Source organism: Chiloscyllium plagiosum, chromosome 9, assembly GCF_004010195.1.
Source record: "Chiloscyllium plagiosum isolate BGI_BamShark_2017 chromosome 9, ASM401019v2, whole genome shotgun sequence".
Lineage (NCBI taxonomy): Eukaryota > Metazoa > Chordata > Chondrichthyes > Orectolobiformes > Hemiscylliidae > Chiloscyllium > Chiloscyllium plagiosum.
In genome coordinates, this window is record NC_057718.1 from 91,249,275 (window position 1) to 91,263,454 (window position 14,180).

The window sequence follows — 14,180 nt, forward strand, 5'->3', positions numbered from 1 at the left end:
AGCACTGTCCCCATGACTTGTCCTATCTGCCTACCTTCTTTTCCACCTATCCACTCCACCCTCCCCCCTGACCTATCACCTTCATCCCCTCCCCCACTCACCTATTGTCCCCAAGTCACATGAGTACCTGCTGTGTACATGGTGGGTGGCGTGTGACATGGTGTTGTGGTTGATGTTGTCCTAAAGGCTGGGCAGTTTGCTGTGAATAATGGTCTGTTTAAGTTTTGGTGGTTGTTTAAAGGCAAGAAGTGTAGGTGTAGGGAAGGTCTTGGCAAGGTACTCATCCTCATTGATAATGTGTTGTAGACTGCAGAGGATGTGGTGTAGTGGCCTATCTGATGAAGGAGCAGCACTCTGAAAGTTTGTACTTCCAAATAAACCTGTTCAACTATAACCTGGTGTTGTGTAATTTTTCACTTTATCCATCCCAGTCTAACACTGGAACCTCCACTGGTACGCTGTTGTTATAATTGTGAAAGCTTTTTTTTTAGATTAGATTACTTACAGTGTAGAAACAGGCCCTTTGGCCCAACAAGTCCACACCGACCCTCCGAAGAGCAACCCACCCAGACCCATTCCCCTATATTTACTCCTTCACCTAACACTACGGGCACTTTAGCATGGCCAATTCACTAGACCTGCACATCTTTGTGACTGTGGGCAGAAACCAGAGCACCCTGAGGAAACCCGCACAGACACAGGGAGAATGTGCAAACTCCACACAGACAGTTGCCTGAGGCGGGAATTGAACCCGGGTCTCTGGCATTATGAGGCAACAGTGCTAGCCACTGTGCCACCGTGCCATCCTAAGTTTTGGATGATCAAAAAATTCATTCAGTTTTTTGGTGTTGCTGTGTTACCAGTTCTGAAATGTTCTATTCAAATTCCTTTAACTAGTTTCAAATCTGTGATAACACTATGTGCTAGATGCAGAGAAGGGAAATGTAAAATCAACAGTAGAGGTTTGGATTGATGTTTAAGGATCAGAGTTAGTATCTACGTAGCATGGTATAAAGTAACAGAACAACTGGTTGAAATATGCAAAATGTATTTGTGAATGCAAGTTGATACAGAAGTAGGAATGTCAGTTGTATTATCCTTTAGGTATGTTGGTCCCATCCTACACAAGGATTGTGGCCTTCTGATCACACCATTGGTTGATCTCCTAATACACAAAATGTGCTTAGTTCTTTGGATGCGAGGAAGGTGAAATATGCATTCAACAATCAAATCAGACAATATCAATATTTCCCCTAAGGTGATGAACATCATTTTTGTTAATACAGTAGACCTATAATAGGTATTTCATCGGCTCCAGGAACATCACTGCTCATCAACTCTATCCATCCTAGATATGTGAGAGACCACACAAGCAGTGCCATGATTGAGTGACACCTCCATCAGGTCAGGCCAAGGAAGTTGTATGTTCACCATGGAGGTTAATCACTGAACATACTCCCAAGAGGCTGTCGATGTCCTTTTAACAAAAACACAAAAGAAAAACATGATAAAAACCAAAAGAACTTCAGCTGCTGTAAAATCAGAGACAAAAACAGAAATTGCTGGAAAAGCTCAACAGTCTGGTAGCATCTGAGGAGATCTGAGGAGAGAAAGAGTTAATGTTTCAGGTCCAGTGACCCTCAGAACTGATAATGTGCATACACATATCTCAGGAGAATAACATGCATATTCCAGTGCCCGCAAATATAGCCTTTTTTTCACATTGACTTTCACATGCTTCCCATTTCTTGTGGTTGTAAAACTCAGGTCAGAAAATGTGTTCGCAATAATATTCCCTATGGCTTGCTAGTCACTTAGTGTTCATCTGAAATCATGATTTCGTCTGTTTTGAATTCAATGTTCAAAATTGCTTCATGTTCATAAAAAATGACAGATCTTTGCATAACTGAAAATCTTAAATACAATTGTTACACTTCAGACCCAAGTTCTCAAATAACAATATATTATGAACATTTATAATAGTCCATATATATTACTGCAAAGTCATTTGTTGTCAAATGTAGCCACATTCAGATTTTTCAAGACCTGTCTCCCTCAGCTTACTAATGCCTTGGCTTCCTCAACATCATCATGGTTCCCTAAGCGTCTCCATTAGACTCCTTTTCTCCCTCATCTTAGGAGATAGGTGGCTGTTCTATCTTCCTGTCTACATTCTCACAGTATCATTGAGCTTGGTTGTGCAGGGCACAGCAAACAATCCTTTTCAGACCTCTGAGCAGTCCAGGCAATGGAAGCATATCTTCAGTAGACCAATTGTCTATTCAATGATGGCCCAGACAATACTTATTTTTTGTGTGCTTGCTATCCAGGTAACTGCAGCCTTCTTGCCTGTGGTCACAAATGAACTGAACATTGGAGAGAAATCCTTCCACATCAGGAATTTGCCTGCATTATACCACAGAGCGCGGAGCACCACCTGTTCAGCAGATTGCCCCTTGTAGAGGATGGAATTCAGCAATGTCTGCAAATCCAATGGCTCAGCTGCCTTGGCTGTCTGGGTGCCTGAAGAACTGGACAAACAGATTTGCTTTCCTGCAAAGGGTGTGGTTGAACTCACAAATGCATCTCTGGCTTGCCAGTAGGTCAAACCCACATATGTCCTCGGCTGAGGCTGATGTTTGAAAGGAACCATGACTAGGAAATTAAATGCTGCTGTGATTTTCACGGCCCCAGGACCTCCGAAGCTATGTGACTGTGGATCTGTCTGCAAAAGTGGCAGATACAGGCAACAGTTTCCGTAGTCTCGAAGATGACTCTGGCGGTGCCTTTCACTCAACTTCACATAGGTGCAACACCTTTCTGTGCACCATCTCTCAGTAGACCCTGGTTCCCCTCTCCATGTTTATTTATCTTTCCACAGCTGCATCCCCCAAGCCTCGTGCCCCTGCTTCTGTTGGCCTTGTTCTCTTCCTCCTTCATCTTAGCAGATAGAGTGGGGCATCACCTCTTACACCAGAAGCATTTGCACAACTAAAAAAGTTGGTCACAATGGGGCCAAGTAATATAAGGTTGTATTCACTGGAACTTGAAGGTAAAAGGCAGCCCCACCAGATGCACTCATATGAAGGACAGGTTTGCAAACATCTATTCTAATTTTTGACTAACAAGATTGCACCCATGAATGTAATTCCAGTGGGCTGGGGTGTTATTCATGATATTCTAATGAATGCAAAAGAGTCTCTTGACCGTGAAGATCTGGTAAGCTGATCTGGGGTTCTGAAAACTTAATACTGTTGAGAAACTGAATTTTTGTCTCTCACCCAATTAAGTTCCCTGTCTGCCTTTCTAATTGTTTTAGATGGGTCTGGAAGACTCTGTCAATAAGGTTTATGGTTGATTCAAAAATCACGAATGTGCAATTAAAAGATATTTCTGAATAAGAAATAATTATTGCTAATTTTCTGAACCTATTTCAATTCTATAACAGTTTTCCTTTCTGAATCAGTTAAAATGACACTATTGTAGATATCTTATTCATAGTGAACATACCTTCACTGTACATTTTAGTAGAACAATCTTAGATTCCTGTAGTTTCAGCATATCTTCACATTTTCAGTGTGTATTGTTACAAGCCTTATACTGACAAAGAATAATGTTTATGTATGCTGATATAATTAGTATGTGACTGAGTGTGCAAGGGCAAATGTAACTAAATGTAATTTCTTACCCTTGCCTCATCTTGCTGCAGGGAGAAGTGTCAGACAGTGTTGAAAATGCCAAATTGCCAGATGGTGATGTTGAAGACCAAACAACCAAAGAAGCAGAGAACAGCAAAGAAATTGCTTCCAGTTCAAATGACAGCCAGTCTTCAAATGCCTTTTGCATTCAGTTGTTCTGCATTGAAGAAAAATATGAAACAAGGCAAGTTAATTATTTATTTTTGTCAGTTAGTGAAGATTATGTTTGGCTATAGCAGTAAAATATGGTGTAGAAGTTCCAAAAGGTAAAATGGCATGGTTGCAGACCGCTTCAAAACGGTGTAGAGGACAAGAAGATAGGTGTCCAGAACCTGGGAGCACAGGATGAGAGAGGGGATGTAAAGCTGGAATGGATGCCAATATATGGTGCCATGATGTCTTGATAAGCTTTTTTTTTGAATGAGGTTGAAGAGTTTGGAGGACAGGAACCCAGTAGTAACAAAGATGACATTGAAGAAATCGTCCAGAAATAACAATAACATGGATAAGGACCTTAGCCAGCAAATAACACCAAACTTATTGAGAAACATTTTCTGCTGATTAGTTCATGTGTCCAGCCAACATTAGAAACACCACTGAAGCCCAAAATTTTCCTTTTTTATTAATAACTAAGCTATTGATGGTCACAACCACCCTGCTCTTGATGGGTGCAGCAGTGTTTGGTATGACTAAGACATAGGGCTAGAGCTCAGGGTAATGTTGAGAGATGAAGTCACAATTCAAAGAGGTGTGTAGTAATATTTGGAAGCTCAATGGGTTCAATAGGTACTGCCAGAGAGAAAGGAGTATAGAGGGTGCCCTTGATTACGCAGACTAAACCTGTGACTAACTATGTCAAACATTGTCTTCTATGCTGGTCCAACTTGTTAATGCACATTGGAAATGAAAAAAGATTTGGGACCACATCCAGAGTAAATAAATTACATTAAGTACTTTTAAATGTGTGAATTAAGAGAGATTAAGTAACTTAACATGATTAACATGAAATTAGTTGATTTCATCTGGCTTTGCAAATAGAGACCAAGGGCAATATTTTCCTATTTTCGGGTCAAGTGTGATTCATGGTGGTCAGTCCACCCTGGCTTGCTGCGACTTCTCATGGAATTTTCCGCTCTTCACTTCATTAAGTATATGACTGGGCTCTTGGGAACTTCTCTCAGGAATTGTGCAATGGAGAGATGGAAGCAGTAGCCATGCCAGGAACTTATGATCGTGCTGTTGGTGACATCTAAAGCCCAGCTGCACACCATTTGAGATGCTGCAAGCCAGGAATGATCCCCAACATAATTCTTTTCTCAGCTGTTTGCATGGAGACAATGCCAACAGACCAAGCCAGCCCTGGATAAAATTTGCAGCACAGGTCTGTAATTTGTCCGGATGAAAATGGCTGCCCAGAAGTGCAGGAAGAGGGTCAATGCTACCTCACGCTGCCACCTCAATGTTACTTCACTCTGCCACCTCACGCTCATAGGCTCACTTACTCTACCTCTCAAGGCTCAATGACTACAACTCTTGCTGTTACATGTATCATGTCTGCTCAATTGCTCTCTCCTTCCTCATCATCCCAAACTACTAATCCTTCCTGTCCTTTCTACTTGATTACTGGGACACCTCACCACTGTTCTGCTCATGCATCACCACTAACTACTTTTCCATCCCTTTCTACAACAGTCAATCCCTTCCCTTGTGTCATTACAGGAAACATTAGCTAAGTCTAGTACTCAGTTCAATGACAAGGTAATGGGATAACCATTCTTAGATAAAGTGGAGGAGAAGATCCAGATGTGGTAGATTGGGATGTGTTGTGGGGAAAAAAAAGAGGGGAAAGGAGGAAAAGAATGAGAAGCACATGGACAGGAAACATCAGCAGGGGGAAAATCGGAGAATAACAAAGAGTTCCATATTATTGGTCTAGGATTCTCTGCAATATTAGGGGTGAAAGATGGGAAAGGGGAAAAAGAAGAAAGTAGGGAGATGGAAGGTAAGAAGGCATAGAGAGTAGAATAAGTATAGAAGAGAATCATTGGGGTAGATGTAATTGGCTGTGTCCAACTTTCTGTGAGTGAGAGGGGTAAGTGGTTTGAAACTTACTCTATTTTTCTATCCAATTGGGGTTGCAATAACTGAATTTAATTTGGGAATGAGTGTATTTGGAAAGGCAAGGACTGATTAGGGATAGTCAACATGGCTTTGTGTGTGGGAGATCATGTCTGACAAACTTGATTGAGTTTTTTGAGGAAGTAACAAAGAGGATTGATGAGGGCAGAGCATAGATGTGATCCAAATGGACTTCAGTAAGGCATTCGACAAGGTTCCCCATGGGAGACTGATTAGCAAGGGGAGATCTTACGGAATATAGGGAGAACTACAGATCTGGCTCAAAGGTAGAAGACAGAGGGTGGTGGTGAGGGTTGTTTTATGCGATCTATATGGACTCTAGTAAGGTGTTCGAAAATGTTCCCCATGGGAGACTGATTAGCAAGGGGAGATCTCATGGAATATAGGGAGAACTACAGATCTGGCTCAAAGGTAGAAGACAGAGGGTGGTGGTGGAGGGTTGTTTTTCAGACTGGAGGCCTGTGACCAGTGGAGTGCCACAAGGATCGGTGCTGGGTCCACTTTTTTTTGTCATTTACGTAAGGAAAGCAAATCTTAGCAGGACTTATACATTTAATGGTATGGTCCTAGGGAGTGTTGCTGAACAAAGAGAATTTGGAGTGCAGGTTCATAGCTCCTTGAAAGTGGAGTCGTAGATCGAAAGGATAGTGAAGAAAGTGTTTGGTATGCTTTCCTTTATTGGTCAGAGTATTGAATACAGGAGGTGAGAGGTCATGTTGTGACTGTATAGGACATTGGTTAGGCCACTGTTGGAATATTGCATGCAATTCTGGTCTCCTTCCTATCAGAAAGATGTTGTGAAACCTGAAAGGGTTCAGAAAAGATTTACAAGGATGTTGCCAGGGTTGGAGGATTTGAGCTATAAGGAGAGGCTGAACAGGCTGGGGCTGTTTTCCCTGGAGTGTCGGAGGCTAAGGGGTGACCTTATAGAGGTTTACAAAATTATGAGGGGCATGGATCGGCTAAATAGGCAAAGTCTTTTCCCTGGGGTCAGGGAGTCCAGAACTAGAGGGCATAGGTTTAGGGTGAGAGGGAAAGATATAAAAGAGACCTACGGGGCAACTTTTCACACAGAAGATGGTACATGTATGGAATGAACTGCCAGAGGAAGTGGTGGAGGCTGGTACAATTGCAACATTTAAGAGGCATTTGGATGGGTATATGAATAGGACGGGTTTGGAGGGATTTGGGTGCTGGCAGGTGGGACTAGATTGGGTTGGGATATCTGGTCGACATGGACGGGTTGGACCGAAGGGTCTGTTTCCATGCTGTCCATCTCTATTACTCTATGACTCTAGTCATGGCTATTTGTATTCATGCTTGGTAGTGCCTTGATTTCTGCTCAATGAAATGTGGCTGGTTCCCTGATTTGTGCGTCACTGTGAAGCGTATCACCATTTCAAGGTTGTGCTATATATTCTGTTCAGTGTTGATATGGCTGAGTGTGGAATTGGCCAGTTTTGGTAAGCAGATTCCTTGGTTTAGGACAGCTTGAGATGAGTAATCAGTAAGAGCACTAGCAATATACAGCTTTGTAACATTCCTTGTGGCATTGGAACAAAAGACTGACCAACATTTACAAAGACTATTGGATGACCAGTTGACCACTAAGTGCACACTCAGATTATTAGTGGTAATATAAGGGCAAAATCCTCTGCAGTAAGGGCACTTGGGCAGAGAAGATAAATGACAGACAGGAGGCCATATTCTGAGGATAGGATTGTAATAGATCTTGGTAACATCACAATGGCTGGATACCATTGCAACTCTTGAGACACTGTTACCCTACCCGCCAGGGCTGGGCAATAGATTCAGTTCACAACAGATGAGTCCTCACAGGTATAGAAAATAGAGGAAATATTCAATAGGTTTGACAGCATATGTGGAGAGAGAAGAAGTATTAATGTTTTGAGTTAAATATGACTCTTCAACAGATTCTTTCCTTCATGTGTGTATTCATTATCCTGTCAACTGCCATGGCTGTTTAATCCACTGACACTGCAGGATGTTGCAACTCTTCAATCTAGCTTCTGTAAAGTCTGTGGATGAATGTGTGGGACAAGCATTATCCCTTGAAAATATGGCTACTTATTCCTCAGTGAAGCCACCTGCTAATATTGCTTCTGAAGATGTGATTCTGGCACCTGGAACAGTTGGTGTCCTGCAATTAACACCTCATTTGATCATGGTGAGCTGCTGTGTTCTCCATAACATGACTCTCCAAAGAGGTGTAGACTTTAAGGGAGTTGAGTGTCTAGAAAGAGACAGCTCAGTTGAGTGGAGGGCCAGTACATGGGGAGGAGGGAATCAAGTGGAAAGAAAGGATACAGAACACTGAGGTTTTACAGCTGTACAGGGAAGTGACTGGACATTGTGAGAATTATCCTCAGTGCAGAAATCTGTGGGTCAATTCCAAAGGCTAGTTTTTATTGGGATCGCCTCCATTAATTCCCTCCGTTGCACAAATGCTTGCTCTACTAGAGAAGCTAAGGGGTCCCAAGAATGATGATAGCGAACATGAAGTTGGCACCCTTACCTTTTTCAGTAAAATCCTTAGCCTTTGATTAGCCATTAGGTGGCTAGAGCTTGATGGCTCTCCATGAGATTGGACATTCTAGGATATTCTTGTGCTTATTGCCCTGAGCCTTTGTGATACACAAATTTAATGGACTCTTCTACTCTGACCATGACTATACAGTGTCTCAGAGAACACAGATGTGGTCATACATCTTACTGCTGTTCTTTTGGAACTCATACATGTGCAGAATAAAGTTGAAATTCAATATTTGCTGTCAATTATTCTATGCTACTTCACATGGTGCACCCAGATTACAAATGATGGAAATCAATTGTATTGACAAGAACATCCACTTGTACATTAGTTTCACTTTAAAACCCTTGAAAAACTACTTACAATTAAGTGAGGTTATGATTAGGTTTTAAACAATGTACTAACTTCATTTTACTTCTAAAAACCCTCACTGGTCCTAAAAAGCTATTTATGCTTTTACACAATGTCAGATTTCTCAACTAATGAGAAATTCCACATTTCAAAAATATTTCAAAATGATTAAGCTATCAAATCATTTATTCACTTTACTATCTGAAATTTTCCATTACAAGGATAATGAGTACTTTTACCTTATTGGTTTGTTGTGTGGGGATATTTGAACACATTTTGCTACTTACCTGCTTGCTGAGATCACTGCTGTGTACTCAAAGATATCCAATTAGTTTAGTGCCAGATTTACCTCTTGCTATGATGAGTCTCCACCCCTGTCAAAATCTGAACAAATTTCATTTGAAATAATTCAAAGGCCTATGATCTGTTTCAGAAGTTCATTCTTTGTTCAGAAAAATAAGTAACTTAGCTCTGTCTTTACATAACTTGAGATTGTTAAGACCAGGAGTGACAAACTACTTAGTTAAGGCTAACATTCTACAAAACAGTCAAAGTCAGAGATGTACAGCATGGAAACAGACCCTTTATTCCAACTCATCCATGTCAACCAAATATCCTAAACTAATCTAGTCCCAGTTGCTAGTATTTTGCCCAAATCCCTCTGTACCCTTCCCATTCATATACCTATTCAGGTGCCTTTTAAATGGTGTAATTGTACCAGCCTCCACCACTTCCTCTGGCAGCTCATTCCATACACGTACCACCCTCTGTGAAAAAGCTGCCCCTTACCTCTCTTTTATATCTTTCCCTTCTCACCCTAAACCTATGCCCACTAGTTCTGGACTCACCCACCCAAGGGAAAGACCTTGTCTATTTACCCTATCCATGCCCCTCAAGACTTTATAAACCTCATGAGGTCACCTTTCAGCCTCCGAGGCATCAGAGAGAACATCCCCAGCCTATTCAGCCTCTCCCTTTGGCTCAAATGCTCTAACCCTGGCAACATGCTTTTAAATCTTTTCTGAACCCTTTCAAGTTTCACAACATCCCTCTGAGAGGAGGAAGGCCAGAATTGCACACAGTAGAGTCTCTTATCATAGAATATAGAATAGTACAGCACAGGAACATTACCTGTTCAAACTAATTCCACTTGCCTGCACACAGTCCATATCCCTTTACTCCCTGCCTGTTCATGTGTCTAAATGCCTCGTGATATTGGTGTAGTATCTGTATTTATCACCTCTGGCAGAGCACTCCAGGTACCGAGTGAAAAAGATCTCCTTTAAACTTTTCCTCTCACCTTAAGTTTATGCCCTCAATCATTTCCATCCTTGAAAAAAGTCTATCACCCTCGCCACGACACTCAATTTTATATATGTCTCAGGTGGCTTTCAGCCTCTGATGCACTAGTGAAAAACAATCCAAGTTTGTCCAACCTCTTCTTATTGGTAATACCCTCCAATCTAGGCAACATCTGATAAAACTCTGCACCCTTTAAGCCTCCACATTCTTCCTCTCATGTGACAACCAGAATTGCATATGATACACCAAATGAGGCATAACTAAAGTTTGATACAGCTGCAAAATGACTTACCAACTTTTATACTCAGTGCCCTGACCTATGAAAGCAGGCGTGTTATATGCCTTCCTTACCATCTTATCCAGTAGTGTTGCCACTTTTAGTGAGCTCTGGGCCTGCATCTCAATATCCCTCTGTGTGTCAAAGGGTCCTGCTGTTTACTGTGTACCTTCCTCTTTCATTTGACTTCCTAAAATACATACTTGACCTGATGAAACTCCATCTGCCATTTCTCCGCACAACTTTCCAATTGATCTTATCCTGCTGTATCCTTTGACAACCCTCCTCACTATCACCAATTTTCATGTGTTCTGCAAAATTTACTAATTGGCTCCCCTACATTTTCATTGAAATCATTTATATATATTAGAAACAAAAGAGATTCCAGGACTGATCCTTGCAGAACACTTAACTTGTAAACCTCAATCCAATCGCTCCTATATGTTTCCATGAAGTGTCAAGACCTAGTGAGTTTTTCTTAGTAATTAATAATTATTTTTAAAATTGAGAATTAAACCATAGCCCTCCTTTACAACCTTGTCAGAGACTCATATTGCATGTATGTGGGGAGCTAAAAAAACCTGAGACCTAATTAACATATACAAGATTAGCAAGAATACACTTAAGCATGACTTAAAAGGAATCATGACTATGCAAAATGTAAAGAGAAGCTGATTTTACAGAGGTTGCAGGCATCAGCTGGAAAAGTAAAAGGGACATAGGAATCCTTAAATTTGTTAAAAGTTTGGTCAGAAAGCATAGAAATGTGTAGTAAAGAACGTTGCTGTGGACTTAATCATAATGGCAACAAATTACTCCTTTGATGTAACACTCAATGAAGGTTTCCAAATAAGTGAAAACCTTGAAGTGTACTTATGGGACTGAAATTGAAGATAAATTCAATATACTTAATGATTACTTCCTTGATGTATTTATAAGGAAAAAAATACTAGTTCCATGCCCTTCATTATCAAGGACAATCCATGCAAATTTAATGACTTGACATCAATGAAATGAAGGTTCTGTGTAGGCTCAAATCAGATCTACCAGGATGAATGATGTTTACTTCTCGTTGCTAAAGGAGCAGATGACCAAATTTGTGAAGTGCTGTCATCATGAATACTGTGGAGGTCATAATGGATTTAAAGCAAGCTTTGCAGTGTTTTGGAGTACAGTTCAGTTTTATTCACCTTTCCCATGAGATTACCAAAACAGATCTGAAGCAATTTCTCTTAACAGTCATAACAGTGGACCAGAAACATTTGTCTTTTCTGTTAAATAGAATTCAGTAATAAATTTGTCAACTTTTGTTTAAGCACTATATTCTAAAGCTTAAAGATCTCTTAATAGAACCATGAACAATCAAAATCAGTTTAAAAAGTGCTTTTTTCAAAACAAGGCTATTTCAGCTTATTGATGTTTTAAAATGTAATTTTTGCAGTGTTATGTTTTCGCTGCTACTCTTTCTTCAATATAGATTATGATGATAATTAATAAATTTGGTGTAATTTGGTAGAAAGGATATGGAGGGCAGATACAGACTTGGTTGTTAAATGCCTGGTTGGGGTTGAATGGAAAAGGGACATACCAGTGCAAACTCAAATTAATAGAAGTAATTGCAGTATGCAGATTAGTGAGGCCCTAAAACAAATTAAATGCTAGAGTTTGTTTCTGGCGGAATGCAATTAAAAAGCAGAAGCTATGTAAATTTTGAATTATACCTTGGTTAGAACACATTTGGAGAACAGAGAATAGTTTACATCTCGATGATATAGAAAGGATATTGATGCATTGGGGAAGATACAAAAAGTAATTAGAAGACATCAGTATCGCAGGGATCAGAAAAGGCTGAACAGGCAGGGGCTCTTTTCTCCAGAAGAGAGGTGAACTGTCACAGATCTTTAAACTAATGAAAGGGTTTGATTAGGTAACATAGAGTCAATAAAGTGTGGATGGAAAAAAGCACAGGAGGTCAAAAGCATCAGGAGCAGGGGAGTCATCGTTTCAGGTCAGGATCTTGCATCAGGACTGGGGAGGGGAAAGGGAGCTGAGAAATAACTCCGAGTTGCTAATACTACTTGACCTGCTGTGCTTTTTCCAGCTCCACTTTTCATAGCGAGGATTGCAGATGCTGGAAAGTCAGAATCTATCTCCAGGTAGCATAGAGAAAATGTTTCCACATGCGTGGGTCCAGAACTGAAGGTCATCAGTATAAAATAGTCACTGTAAATCTTGTATAGAATTCAAGATAAACTTGATTATCCAAATAATGGTCAGTATATGGAACATGCTATCACTATGTGTAGTTGAAGTAAATCAGCCAAGTCTATATGCATCAAGACATAGACAAGGCTTTGCCAAACGACAAACATCAACAAAAGAAAATCTAACCTTCTCTCCTTTGCATTCAATGGCATCATGTTGTTAATCCCTCACTGTCAATATCCATTGGTTACTATTGACCAGGAACTTAACTGGACTAGCCATATATAGTGTGACATGCCATTTCAGCAGTGTGAGTCAAGAGAGTACAAGCCAGGGGCAGCCAAGAAGGTAGGTTTGAATATTAAATACTTAGCTTATGAATTAGCTGAGCTAAGGCTGAAAAGGTGTGGAAGCAGACATGGGGACTGCTGGGTAAATGAACTAATATTCGGGCAGTGGCTAAACCTGAAACACAATACACGTGTAGTGTCTCCCACCCTTCCTCCTCTAGCCAAAAAGACTGAGTGGAGTGGTAGGAAAGTGCAGTTATTTTTCACTCTTTTGGCAATTTAGAGCGGGGGGAGGGGGGGAGGGGGTATAGAAGCTAGGGACGTTGCATGCTCCTCTTGCAGATTGTGGGATGTAAGGGTCACCACTAGTGTCCCTGCTGACTTCACCTGTGAGAAGTGCACCCAACTCCAGCTCCTCACAGACCACGTTAGGGAACTGGAGCTGGAGCAGGATGAGATTCGGATCACTCAGGAGTCTGGAGGGATGAAAGAGAGTCATAGAGTCATAGAGATGTACATCATGGAAACAGACCCTTCACTCCAACCCGTCCATGCCAACCAGATATCCCAACCCAATCTAGTCCCACCTGCCAGCACCCGGCCCATATCCCTCCAAACCCTTCCTATTAATATACCCATCCAAATGCCTCTTAAATGTTGCAATTGTACCAGCCTCCACCACTTCCTCTGGCAGCTCATTCCATACACATACCACTCTCTGTGTGAAAACGTTGCCCCGTAGGTCTCTTTTTTATCTTTCCCCTCTCACCTTAAACCTATGCCCTCTAATTCTGGACTCCCCGAACCCAGAGAAAAGACTTTGCCTATTTACCCGATCCATGCCCCTCATAATTTTGTAAACCTCTATAAGGTCACCCCTCAGCCTCTGACGCTCCAGCGACAACAGCCCCAGCCTGTTCAGCCTCTCTCTACAGCTCAAATTCTCCAACCCTGGTAACATCCTTGTAAATCTTTTCTGAACCCTTTCAAGTTTCACAAAGTTTTTCCAATAGGAAGGAGACCAGAATTGCATTAAATATTCCAACAGTGGCCTAATCGATGTCCTGTACAGCCGCAACATGACCTCCCAACTCCTGTACTCAATACTCTGACCAATAAAGGAAAGCATACCAAACGCCTTCCTCACTATCCTATCTACCTGCGACTCCGCTTTCAAGGAGCTATGAACCTGCACTTCAAGGTCTTTTTGTTCAGCAACATTCCCTAGGACCATACCATTAAATGTATAAGTCCTGCTAAGATTTGCTTTCCCAAAATGCAGCACCTCGCATTTATCTGAATTAAACTCCATCTGCCACTTCTCAGCCCATTGGCCCATCTGGTCAAGATCCTGTTGTAATCTGAGG

At 41.2% G+C, this 14,180-nt stretch overlaps 1 protein-coding gene across 1 annotated transcript in view; it reads left to right on the forward strand.

Annotated features, from left to right (window-relative positions):
* Window positions 1–14,180, forward strand: part of cfap61 (cilia and flagella associated protein 61) — a 236,943-nt gene that overhangs the window by 49,069 nt on the left and 173,694 nt on the right. The window contains exons 9-10 of the mRNA XM_043696862.1: window positions 3,155–3,219; window positions 3,710–3,882. Of these exons, the coding sequence (XP_043552797.1) occupies window positions 3,155–3,219; window positions 3,710–3,882 (238 nt within the window). The remainder of the gene's footprint in view (window positions 1–3,154; window positions 3,220–3,709; window positions 3,883–14,180) is intronic.